Source organism: Moschus berezovskii, chromosome 6 (genome assembly GCF_049115385.1).
Source record: "Moschus berezovskii isolate FMDL1 chromosome 6, NW_MosBer_1.0, whole genome shotgun sequence".
NCBI lineage: Eukaryota > Metazoa > Chordata > Mammalia > Artiodactyla > Moschidae > Moschus > Moschus berezovskii.
In genome coordinates this window covers 48,395,770-48,407,998 of record NC_142465.1, presented here as the reverse complement: position 1 = coordinate 48,407,998, position 12,229 = coordinate 48,395,770, and the positions used below count along the sequence as shown (strand labels likewise).

Sequence of the window (12,229 nt, the reverse complement as noted above, 5' to 3'; positions counted from 1 at the left end):
GGATTCAGGGTGGGCTTGGAGTGCCCAAAGCTGAGGGTGCAGCCTTAGCTTTGCAGGGGGTGTCAGAAATTCTACAGTCAAGAAAAGATGACAGGCAAGGCATCACCTGGTGGATAGGCCTGTCAAGGTGAGGTTGATAATAAGTTACAGCCAGAATGGTTTCTGGTACTCAAAATGAATTGGTCAGAGAGAATTAAATGTGGAGAGCACAGACCATAGAGCCTTACAGAACCATGTTTGAGTCCCAGATCTCCCACTTACAGATTTGGATTTTGAGCATATTTTTAAATCTCTCTGAGTCTCAGTTTTCTCATTTGTAAATGAGGATAATAATAATACCTGTGTATCAGGGACGTTAGGAGGATTAAAGAATACATGATATGTAAAACCACTTAGCATATAATGTCATAGTTAATAATAAAGTGGTTGTTACTATTAATAATTGGTCAAATGAAAAAATATTAAGCTAATAGACACATAGAAATTTTACTAGCTAGAAGGTACTACAGCAAGTATTTTGTAAAATGTATCCCAAAATACAAAGAGAGATAATCAAACTAGCGAATTCTGGTTCTATCTTATGATTTTTTTGACAAGCATAACTATTTGCTTATAATGGGATTAAAAACTTTAGCATTGTTAGTGGATATGAGAATGAAACTATGTCTATATTTCTCTGTAAGTATGTCTAACTTTCTCGACAGATTCAGCCTGTAGTTCTTGGTAGAGCTTTGATCAAGATAAAAGGATCTATTTTAATAAGTTTTTACATTTGAGATTTAAAGAATGAAAAATGGCTTGAACTAATGATGATTGTTATAAACACAAGCACTTTTTGGTCTTTAGAAAAAATATGTGCATACAATATTGTGGGAAATAAATAAGACATTGGAGCCAAAATTAAGGCCCAGTGGAGCATCTCTGGCTACGATGCAACTGTTCTAAGAGCTATTCTATTCTAAGCAGCAGTAGTAGCAATAAATACACATTAGTAAAAATAAACGAATGAGACAATTATCCTGAAACGTCATGTGTCTTCCACCATTTGATATTGTGAAGGATTGGATGACATGTAAATAAATTGTCAAAATAATACTATATTTAGAGGATTCATTCAAAAAATTGTTAGAGGTTTTTAATAAAACTTCCCTTTTAAAGATATTTTGCCAAAATGTATCGCAATATATACATTTTGTTTGGAACAGTAGTTTTGATATATAGCAAAATAACTGCTCAATTTTGGTCATTATCGACCAGTCAAATTAAATTCCCTCTTCTTCACATGGTGTCCTGTCACCGCAAGGAAGAATACAGGTGAAAGCAATGACACGCAAATTTGTTCATGATATGCAGAAGGAAAAGAACAAACTGATAAGCACAGAAAAGGTGGAAATACAGCCTCAAAAACCTTTAACTTTCCTATTTTAAGTTTTAACTTCTCCCTGAGAAGAAATTATGCAATCAATATTAATTAAAAGAACTCATGGAGCTTCCCATTTATAATACTGATAAATTTTATTAAAACTATAATTTTTAGTCATAAAAGTATTTCATGGATGTAATGTTGCTCAAATTATCTGTCAATCTGACAGGGAAAGTTTGTGATGTTATAAAGAATAAACATCTTTTGTGATATAATGTGCCCTCAACTTTGAAGATATGAAGAAAATAAATTCGTTTTTAGCCTTTTTCTTTAATTGAGATATTGGTAAGTTTAGGGGCACCATCTTGGATAAGATTTTGTCATTCCAGGAAAAAGGAAGGAAAGTTGCCTGATATACACTATTTATGAAAGTGTTAATTATGTAAGTAGTCGCTGCAAGCAGTCAAATCATAAAATCAAATTACAAATGATATCATTCAGAGAGGCACAAATAATGATTTTGAACGGTAAAAATCATCACTTAGTGAGGATCTAGTTATAAATCTTTCATTTTTTGCCTGGAGCAGAATTCCTGAAGCACAAATAATACTTCATCATGACCAGTTAAAGTGGGGCTGGAATGAGAACCACCTGAACATTATGGGTTAGAGTCCATTTAATATCTCGAAAAAGTTAGGTGTGGATTAAGAGACTCAGTCCCAGGGAGAAGAAGGCGACAGAGAATCATGCAAAGGAGGAGACTGCATAATGCAAAGGTCAGAGGCAACCAAAGAACTTGGATTTTTGAGACTGTATTCATATATGCAATTTGATGGCCATTTAAGAACACATGCAAAGGAAAGTACCTGTACATCAAACTTATTGCTGTGTAAAGTACAGCAAAAACAATAAATTCCCTGTACAGTAGTTTGTAGATGCTGCCTCTCCATTTGAGGAGTAACCTATGAAATCCAAAAAAAGTCGCATTTGCTACTTTACTGGAGTAAGTGACAGTCATCTTGGATAGTTTGTTTTTGTTTTTGTTTTTTTTTCTAGAAGAGCAAGAAGACAAAACACAAGTAAAAAGCAATGTTTAAGACAGCATAAATCTGTATCTCAAAGAAATCCTAGTTAGCAATGAGTTAGTCTTCTTTATTATTTGCCTTTCTTAGCTAGAACAATTTGGAATTTGGAGATAACCACGACCTCAGTGCTAAATCTTTTAGTAGAAAAGGGGAGGAAAGTAGTTCTGGAAAAAGTAATATTAGACGTGTCTAAATATTATTTACAGATTATATAACTATCACTCAATAAATACTTGAATGACTAAATAAGATGTATGAAATACATTGTAATAGCATCTATCATATATTTTCTGCATCCACGGGAAGATTTAAGGTATTGATATATGTTATATTAATTGATATTTTCTTTTTCTGCTGTTTTTTAAAGTCTAATTGTTTTAAATTGGAGGATAATTGCTTTACAACATTGTGTTGTATCAACATATTGTGTTGTAACAACATGAATCAGCCATAGGTATACATATGTCCCCTCCCTCTTGAGCTTCTCTCCACTTCCACCCCATCCCACCCCTCTAGGTTGTCACAAAGCACTGGATTTGAGCACTCTCTGCACTGTACAGTAAATTTCCACTGGCTATCCAGTTTTACATATGGTAATGCATGTGTTTCAATACTACTCTCTCAGTTTGTGATGGCTATTTTCAAAATCAGTAGTCAAACCCAAATCAGTTTGGGTCTTTATTTGCTAAAGTATGTAAATAGGCATTTATTTCACCTTTAAATTTCCTTGAAGGAAATTACGGCTCTCTTAGAAATCAAGAGAAGCAAGCCCTCTTTGGGCATTTAATTGATGGATTACTTTTGGTGGTTTTAATTTAATTGTCTCTTTAGTGGAGCTCTGAGTGCACTCTGTGTACTTCAAAAGGTAGAAAAAACATCAGGCTGCAGTGATTCTAAGTAAGGTGCATTTTCCCACTGAAAAGTCCCATGTAAAATGTTTAGGTCACTTTCTCTTTGGAACTGAAAAAAATGAGGCCATTATTTAGGACTGTTTCCACCTGGATCTGTTCCATGGATGTGGGTAGGATGAGAACTGGGCCCCCAATTCTAGTTTTCAGTGAGTTCTCTGGAATTCCATTGCTTTTCACCAAGACACTAAACATTCCGGCTTTGAGAAGATGCCCTGAAGCTGGTCTTTATTCGGAAACCCTGCTCCACAGCTTTCTGACGTGTAGCACACGGAAAATGAAATTTCCTTGAAAACTTTTGCTTTGGAAAGGATTTTGTTGAGGATTTTACAGAGCTATTTAGACTGAAATTATGAGGTTTTTAGGTAGAACTGTACTAGACATAACTAACAAATCCTATAGCAGATTTCTTATATACATAGTACCTTATGGCACACATTTTACCATCAACAAGGACATCTTCTGTCTTTATTCAGATTAAAGAAACAATCTAATCCCCATTTACCTAATTTCCCTAAAAAAACAAAAAAAACGTGAAATTTTGGAACTATATTCTGAAGCTGTATTTTTTGTAATCATCAACCTAAGCCTTCAACATGACTGATTTTTAACAAAGAAAACAGGACTTTTTGGCAAAAGTAAGTGCCATTACTTTTTTTGTGGGACTCAGGTTACAAAAGCAGTTCCATTGTTCCATCTTCATCTCGTCTTTTGTCTAATATGAGTACAGCAAAATTGGGAGAGGAACATAATAAATTAAGCCCAATTTCATAATTTGTTATCATGGGCACCGGAGTTTAAATGAGTCCTCAAATAACTCTCCAGTCAGTCACCCTTCCATTACAGCTCTGTCAGAAAAACCCAGATCACATCAACAAGAAGTCAGAGCTAAAAATGCATAGGTTTACTCTGCGCACTAACCTATTTGTTTGGGTTGGAGTGTCCGGCGTCTCCGACAGGAAAAACAATCTCCAGGCTCCCCCTGCAGAGGCGCCTTCGGGTTGGGGCTGTACTCTCCACTCACCCTCAACGCATGTACAGTCAGATTTTCTTTCTGTTCTCTGGCCACCGAGAGGACTCAGAGTGTGACAAGGACAGGGGTTAAATGACTTTCCACTTGCGAAGGCCTATTTATGCCAATTTGCCCACTGGTGACAGCCATAGCCGGGAACAAATAGGAGCAACAGCTGCTGATGTGGCTTTTTTTTTCCTAATCTCTAATTATAACTCCACCTGCCACCCAAGCACCCCTTTGAATGAGGAGAAGGAGGTGGTGTGAAGGAGCTGGGGTCATTTAAGACTGTTATTTTCATTCTGACCTTATCCTGGGATCAAGGAAGAAAGTCCTTTGCCCCGAACATGCTCGGAAGAGGCTCCATCAACTAAAAAAGGGAATTAGGACAGTCTGTGTGTGCTTAAATGGAGAAGGCAATGGCAAGCCACTCCAGTACTCTTGCCTGGAAAATCCCATGGACGGAGGAGCCTGGTAGGCTGCAGTCCATGGGGTCGCGAGGAGTCGGACACGACTGAGCGACTTCACTTTCACTTTTCACTTTCACACATTGGAGAAGGAAATGGCAACCCACTCCAGTGTTCTTGCCTGGAGAATCCCAGGGACGGGGGAGCCTGGTGGGCTTCCGTCTATGGGGTCACACAGAGTTGGACACGACTGAAGTGACTTAGCAGCAGCAGCAGCAGTGTGTGCTTAAAAGGAGAATAAATTCTCGTGAAGCCATAAACTGGGGCAGACAAGAACGTAAACAGGATTTTCACTCATTTGAGGAGTATTGAGAACACTCTTCTATTAAAAACAAAACGCATGTATGTTTGAGAGTGAAGTGTGTGTATATTTTAGAACAGCATAGACAATTATTACACACGATGGCATACAGTAATGGAAACTGATAACACACTGATTCATTACATGTGTTATCCTTCCATAGGGGCTTCCCTGGTGGCTCAGACGGTAGAGACTCTGGCTGCAATGCGGAAGACTCAGGCTTGATCCCTGGGTCGGGAAGATCCCTTGGGATAAGGGAATGGCTATCCAGTCTGTATTCTTGCCTGGAGAAGCCCATGGACAGAGGAGTCTGGAGGGCTACAGTCCATGGAGTCTGGCGGGTTACAGTCCATGGGGTTGCAAAGAATCGGACATGACAGAGCGACCAACACTTCTTTCACTTCATCTTTCTGTGGTCTGCTGCTGCTAAGTGGTCTGCTATAAACATGTTTTAATTACTCAAAATGTCTTCTCGCAGGTTAATTATGCTTCTATACTTTCCTTCTGGAAAGAGAGTGTTCAAAAGCATTCTTTAAATCATGAAATAATTTCAGGGTCAATTCCTGGGAGTTTTCCAACCTTCTAAAGTAACATGTGCACTAAGCACTGTGCCTTAAGCTTAAATAAGATAGCTGTAAAAAAAAATAAACAAAAAATGTGTTTTTGTGGAGAAAGATGTAGAAAAAAATGCTTATTTTAAAATTTAAAGTAAATACAATTGAAAATTTTCCTACAGTGTTCTCAAGTTTCATTTGCACTCAACTGGTTTCTTTAGCAAACTATAAGTATCTTAGAGCAAAAATAGAGTTGTAAGTGTCTGATTTCTTGCCCCCATCCCTGTACATAGCTCCAGCACGGAGTCCAGTGCATACTGGATTTTGAATATGTATCTGTCGTCTGATTATCACCTTGTCACTCTGATACTACTGTTAGTACATTTGGGGGAGTTTGTGAATGTTTTAAAGCACAGCTACACTGCTGCATATTTTATATTTGGATTGCTGTGAAAAGTGGTTGGAGAGACCCAATGTTGCTTTCAAGGCTGATCGTTGTAGAATTTGAGCAAATCTAAACCCAAGTGCTTATGAAATAGAAACATTGGAGGTATTTTTTTAAAAAAAATCTCACTCTGGGGTGTCTTACTGGATATGTGGTAGCCCTGAAATGTGGCTTAATTCCCAGCAGTCATGACTGAATAACAAGGGAACTGGCCTCCTCTATGGACCACTGTTGGCTGGTCTCACTTTTAAGCAGGGGAAATTATCTTTCTAATCGGGCTGTTTTCAGGACTGACCAAGTAATGGTTGAGTTAGCATTCTGAATGCAAATTAGTCAGTGATGACTGGATTGAATGAACAAACTCCCATTGTTGAGCTCTGAGTCTGGTGGCTGTTTCTAACAGGTACCGAGATGCCATTCAGAAATTAATTCATTAGAGGGGACCAACTCCTACAGCAAATTTCAAACATCTGGCAAACACCAAATTGCAAAGCTAACAATTCATATGACTTAAAATTTTTTTTTTGATGCGGACCATTTTTAAAGTCTTTGTTGAATTTCATTGCTTCCGTTTTTTGTGGTTTTTTGGCCATGAGGCATGTGGGGTCTTAGCTTCCTAACAAGGAGTTGAACCCTCACTCCCTGCACTGGAAGGTGAAGTCTTAACCACTGGAAGTCCCTATATGAATTTTTCAAGAAACTTTAAAGTTTCTTGTTTAAACAGGCATACAGTATTTTCCCCTCTGGATTCTAAAGTTAATGTGTGTAATAAAAATAAAATGTAAAACAACATATAAAGAACAGAGTGGTACTCTATCATGCCTCCCTAGGGGGGTGGTAATCATTTACTTATAAAGTTAATCCTTTTAGACTTTTGCAGAAGACACTTTAGACTCTCTAATAAATAGCAAACAATGTGGTAGACAAGCGATGTCAGGGCTCTATGAAATAACCATACCAGCCATATTTTCTTTTGACAGCAAGCATCAAGTTTTGCCATCCTGACCATTCTGATTTTCAGCAGTCCTGATAAATACATTTGTCTTTAATTCCAATAAACCTCCAGTGACAGGACAATTCATAAAAAAAGAATAACTGATCATTTCTAAGTGATGGAAATGCTGATATTCATCCATAGATGTCAAGATAAATCATCCTTTATTCCTTAGGGGAACTAAACCCAACAAGTTTAGATAGACCACACCACTTCCTAAAAGGGAACCAGCTATTCATTTTCACTGATGTGAAAAATCTTTTACCAAATTTCTTTTGAGCACTGGGTTGAACATAGTCATATGTATGCGAAACTTTGCATTCAGATATTAACCAAAGGCTAGAAATGGTTGTATTTTGTAATTTTTAAAATTCTGACTCTAAGACTTTTGAACATTATTAAATGAGGAATAAGGAATTACTAAAGCTGAAACTGCAATACTTTGGCCACCTCATGCGACGAGTTGACTCACTGGAAAAGACTCTGATGCTGGGAAAGGTTGGGGGCGGGAGGAGAAGGGGACGACAGAATGAGATGGCTGGATGGCATCACCGACTCTGTGGACATGAGTTTGAGTGAACTCTGGGAGTTGGTGATGGACAGGGAGGCCTGGCGTGCTGTGATTCATGGGGTCGCAGAGAGTCGGACATGACTGAGCAACTGAACTGAACTGAAACATTTTTGAACAGGAAAAGGGCCTGACCAAAATCTCTGTTGCAGAAAGTTGAGTCTGTGAGATGAGAATGTGCTGGATTTGAGTGGGCAGGGACTAAGGAAGGGAATCAGTCTGAAAGTTATTATGGTTGTTCTGATATTACCTGGGGTGGTGAGTGAGTGGAATGCAGAGGAAAGATGGTGAGAGAGAGCCCAGAAGCAAACTACGCTGGAGGAGAAAGAAAGGAGGGAAGTGCGGGGAGGGAGAGGAGGAGGAGGAAGCAGAAGTCTGATATGACCCCTGCCTCGTCCTTTGAGCCCGTTTGCACATGAAGAACAAATTTGTTCAGGTGACACAGTTCTTTGCAGGGTGCCATGTAATTTTGACCTGTTTTATTTGATCTTGCAAATAGGAAAATTTTATCAGAAAAAAATGGTTACAAAGTAAAATCACAAGTAGGAACTCTTGTGTCTGTAAAAATCAAATTAATGAATTAAATATAATTGGCTGAGCTCCAGTTTCTGTTATTGCTTCTGGCACTTATTCCCTTTGCTATGTGCTGGATCTCTCTAGAAAAAGACAGCTGCTGCTGCTGCTGCTGCTAAGTCACTTCAGTCGTGTCCGACTCTGTGTGACCCCATAGACGGCAGCCCACCAGGCTCCCCCGTCCCTGGGACTCTCCAGGCAAGAACACTGGAGTGGGTTGCCATTTCCTTCTCCTAGAAAAAGACAGCAGTTAGTGCTAAAGTTGCAGGAAAAATTGATAGAGTAAACTTTCAATTGAGAACAGTCAGACGTTACTGTTTTTGTCAGCAGAATACCTGGTTCAGTTGGTCTGAGAATCATTCACAGTGATTTTTTTTCCCTAAAGATAAATTTTTATTGGCTTAGTAGAACTGTAAGTTTCTTGAGAACTTATGCCTTACTCTTTCTTGTTTTTTTTCCCCTATTTATTGACTACCATGATGGATGCAATAGTCGTGTAACCAACAGCTGACTGGGATAAACTGTGTGTCAATCCAGATATATGGAGGTTTCTGACACATGGTCTTGGAGTGAACTCTGTCAAAAATCTAACTAAAGTGGATTTGATTTGTTTTACTTTTTAAATTAATTTTTTTCTCTTTATTCCAGGGAAGAAACAGTGAACTCCAAAGATTCGCAAGACTATTAAATTTTATTACAGATGAAGGTCTAAACTCACAAGACTGGCTATTTGAGGAGTCATCATTACTTTCCTTACACAGAGTAATTGCCAACTCAACAGAACAGAAATGCATTAGTTCACATTCTGAAGGTCACCTTTTTCTAATGGAAGGTACGGAAACTTTGTTCTATTTTAGGGATGAAAGCCTAGAGTCTAGAGAATTATTACTATAGTGCTTAAAGTGTATTCTGTACTCTATAATCAATGATTTTTCTCAAATCAATGGTACTGCTTAGCTCAGGCACATTCCAGATGGCAAAAGAAAAAATTACAACATAGGACCAATTAAAAATCAGTTTAATTTCATAAGAAAAGGTATGCAAAGCCAAGTATAATGTTTATTCCAAACAGCTGTGAAATTCTGTTACTTCAGCATCTTAATGGTGGAAGATGGCCATTCTGGAAATTATATTACTGTGTAGATAAGGGGAAGATATAGGGCTTTCTAGGTGGCACAGTGGTAAAGAATCTGCTTGGCAATGAAGCTTCTCTTAGAGCAAGAGATGTGAAATTGATCCCTGAGTTGGGATGATCCCTTGGAGTAGGAAATGGCAACTCCAGTATTCTTGTCTGAAAAATCCCAAGGACAGAGGAGCCTGATGGACTGTAGTTCATGGGATTGCAAGAGTCGGAGATGACTGAGCACATAAGCACAAAAAGAAGATACAGATAAATGGGGAAAAAATCAATGCGTAGATTCTAGAACAAGTATTGTTTCTGGGTCTCTGAAATGGCAGATTGCATATTCTGAAGACATTTTTAGTTTCTTAACACATACATACTAGCTCCTTAATAATGTTACTACTGAAAAGGGTCATGGGTTTGGAGTAATACAGTGAAGGAGAAACTCAAAATTTGCTTCATAAAATTTTGTATTTTTAGAACCACATTCATATTTTCATATTTAATCATATGCAGTAAAACATCTTATGTGATGCTTCTTCCAAGTTTATACCTCCAGCCCAGATTTTCACCCAACTCCAGAGCTAATCTTGATAATTTCCTAAATATCTTAAGACCAACATGCTCCAAACTGAACTCCTGGTCTTTCCCCTAAAACATGCTCCTGCCACCTTTCATCACAATTGGTGAAAATTCCTTTCTTTCAAAATGTCAAAAGCCTTAGAGTAGTTCTTAGCTCTTTCCTTTCTCTCATATCACAGTCCAGTCTTTGAGCAAATCCTGTTGGCTCCACCTTCAAATCTGCTCAGCATCTGTCACCTCACTGTCTCATCTCCCATCCCTGTCTCAGCTCCTCCCACCTCATTAGAGCCCCCTCATCTTTCTCCCAGCTTATTCTAACAGGAGGTCTCCCCACTTCTCTACTTGCTCCCTCCAGTCTCCTCTGACAAAAAGGTGGTGTGGAAGGCAAGTCAGGTGTGTCATGTCATTCTTCTGCTAAAACCCCTCACTGGCTCCTTTCATCTCTTAGAGTTAAAGCCCAAGTTCTTTTTTTTTTTTTTAATTATTATTTATTTGTATACAGTAGTTCCTTGTTGGTTGTCTGTTTTAAATATAGCAATGTATATATGTCAATCCCAAATGCCCAATCTTTCCTGTCCCCTCAACACTTCCCCCCATAACCATAAGTTCATTTTCGAAGTCTATTTCTATTTTGTAAATGAGGTCATTTGCATCATTATTTTTAGATTCCCGCATATAAGTGATATCATATGTTTGTCTTTCTCCCTCTGACTTACTTCACTTAGTGTGATAACCTCTAGGTCCACCCATGTTGTTGCAAATGGCACTCCATTCTTTTTAATGACTGAGTAATATTCCACCTTCAGATACGCCAGCAACCAAACAACAACAACAGATAACATTCCACCGTATGTATGTACCCCATCTTCCTTATCCGTTCATCTGTCAGTGGACATTTGTTTATTTATTTATATTTATTTGTAGTTCCAGCTTTCAGGATCTTCCATCTTCCTTGCAGCATGTCAGATTTTTCGTTGAGGCATGAGAAGTCTTAGTTGGGGCATGTGGAATCTAGTTCCCTGACCAGGGGTCGAACTCAGGCCCCCCATTGGGAGCACTGAGTCTTAGCCCCTGCACCACCAGGGAAGTCCCTTAATGAACGTTTAGGTTGCTTCCATGTCTTGCCTACTATAAACACTGTTTCAGTGAACGTCAGGATGCATGTATCCTTTTGAACCTTGTCCTTAGATAGTCCAGGGTCTGTCACAGTTTGCTCCCATTTCTTCTGATCTCATTTCCTCTTTCTGTTGCCTCTCCGATGGACCCTCTCCAGCCACAGTTGCCTCCTCTCCTTCCTTGAACACATCAGGTCCCATCTTAAAGCCTTAGGGATGGCTAGTCTTTCTCCAGGTATCTGAGGGACTGTCACCCTCACCTTCCAAATCTTTGCTCAGATATCTTCTCAGTGAGCTGATTGCCCTACTTAAAGTTGCCTACTGACTCTGCACACCTCCCTCCCCTTGGCACACCTGATCCCCCTTCTTACCCTGCTCGACTTTTGCCTTTTATCCACACCACTTATCTCCCTTGACTCTACTATGTAATTCACACACTTACTGTGTTTATTGTTTATCTACCCCTTCTAAGCTGGAGATTTCATGAGGGCACGGATCTCTCTGTTTTGTTTACTGAAGAAAACAAAGTGCCGCCGGTAATCCTATTTCATTTAATATCGTTTGAATGAATAAATTTTAAAAGAGGCTATTCCATTTTTTCTCGTAATTGTAAATATCATGAGATCGGTTTCCATGACTATTTTAAAAAATGTTGTAACTGAAGTATAATTAATTTACAATGTTGTGTTAGTTTCTGATGTGTAATCAAGTGGCTCAGTTTTATTTCCCACTATGTTTTGTTACAGGATATTGAATATAGTTCCCTATGGCATACAGTATAGTTGTCTATTTTATATATAACCTGTTTTTACCTGCTAATCCCAAGCTCCTAATTTATCCCTCTCTCCCATACCTTCTCCCCTTTGGTAACTATATGTTTGTTTTCTATATCTATGAGCCTGTTTCTGTTTTGTAAATAAGTTCATTTGTGTCGTACTGTAGACTCCATATATAAGTGATATCATGTGGTATTTGTCCTATTATTTCTGACTGACTTCATTTAATATGATAATCTCTAGGTCCATCCATGTTGCTTCAAATGGCATTATTTCATTGTTTTTAATGGATGAGTAATATTCCATTGAATATATATGTACCTCATCTTCTTTATCTATTCATCTGTTGATGGACATTTAGGT

The 12,229-nt window shown here is 38.4% G+C and overlaps 1 protein-coding gene across 11 annotated transcripts in view; it reads right to left on the bottom strand.

Moving 5' to 3' along the window:
- The window catches only part of BEST3 (bestrophin 3), a 62,264-nt gene extending 57,820 nt beyond the window's left edge, over positions 1-4,444 (bottom strand). For 2 of the 11 annotated variants that reach the window (XM_055395048.2, XM_055395050.2), the window contains exons 1-2: positions 4,278-4,406; positions 2,230-2,415 (exon numbers count right to left, since the gene is read on the bottom strand). In XM_055395048.2, coding sequence (XP_055251023.2) covers positions 2,230-2,381 — 152 coding nt within the window. In that variant the 5' untranslated portion in view covers positions 2,382-2,415; positions 4,278-4,406. Of the gene's footprint in view, positions 1-2,229; positions 2,416-4,277 lie in introns of those variants that run through there. The other 9 variants (XM_055395060.2, XM_055395061.2, XM_055395058.2 and 6 more) reach the window with 8 other exon arrangements.
- Positions 4,445-12,229: the final 7,785 nt, after the last annotated feature.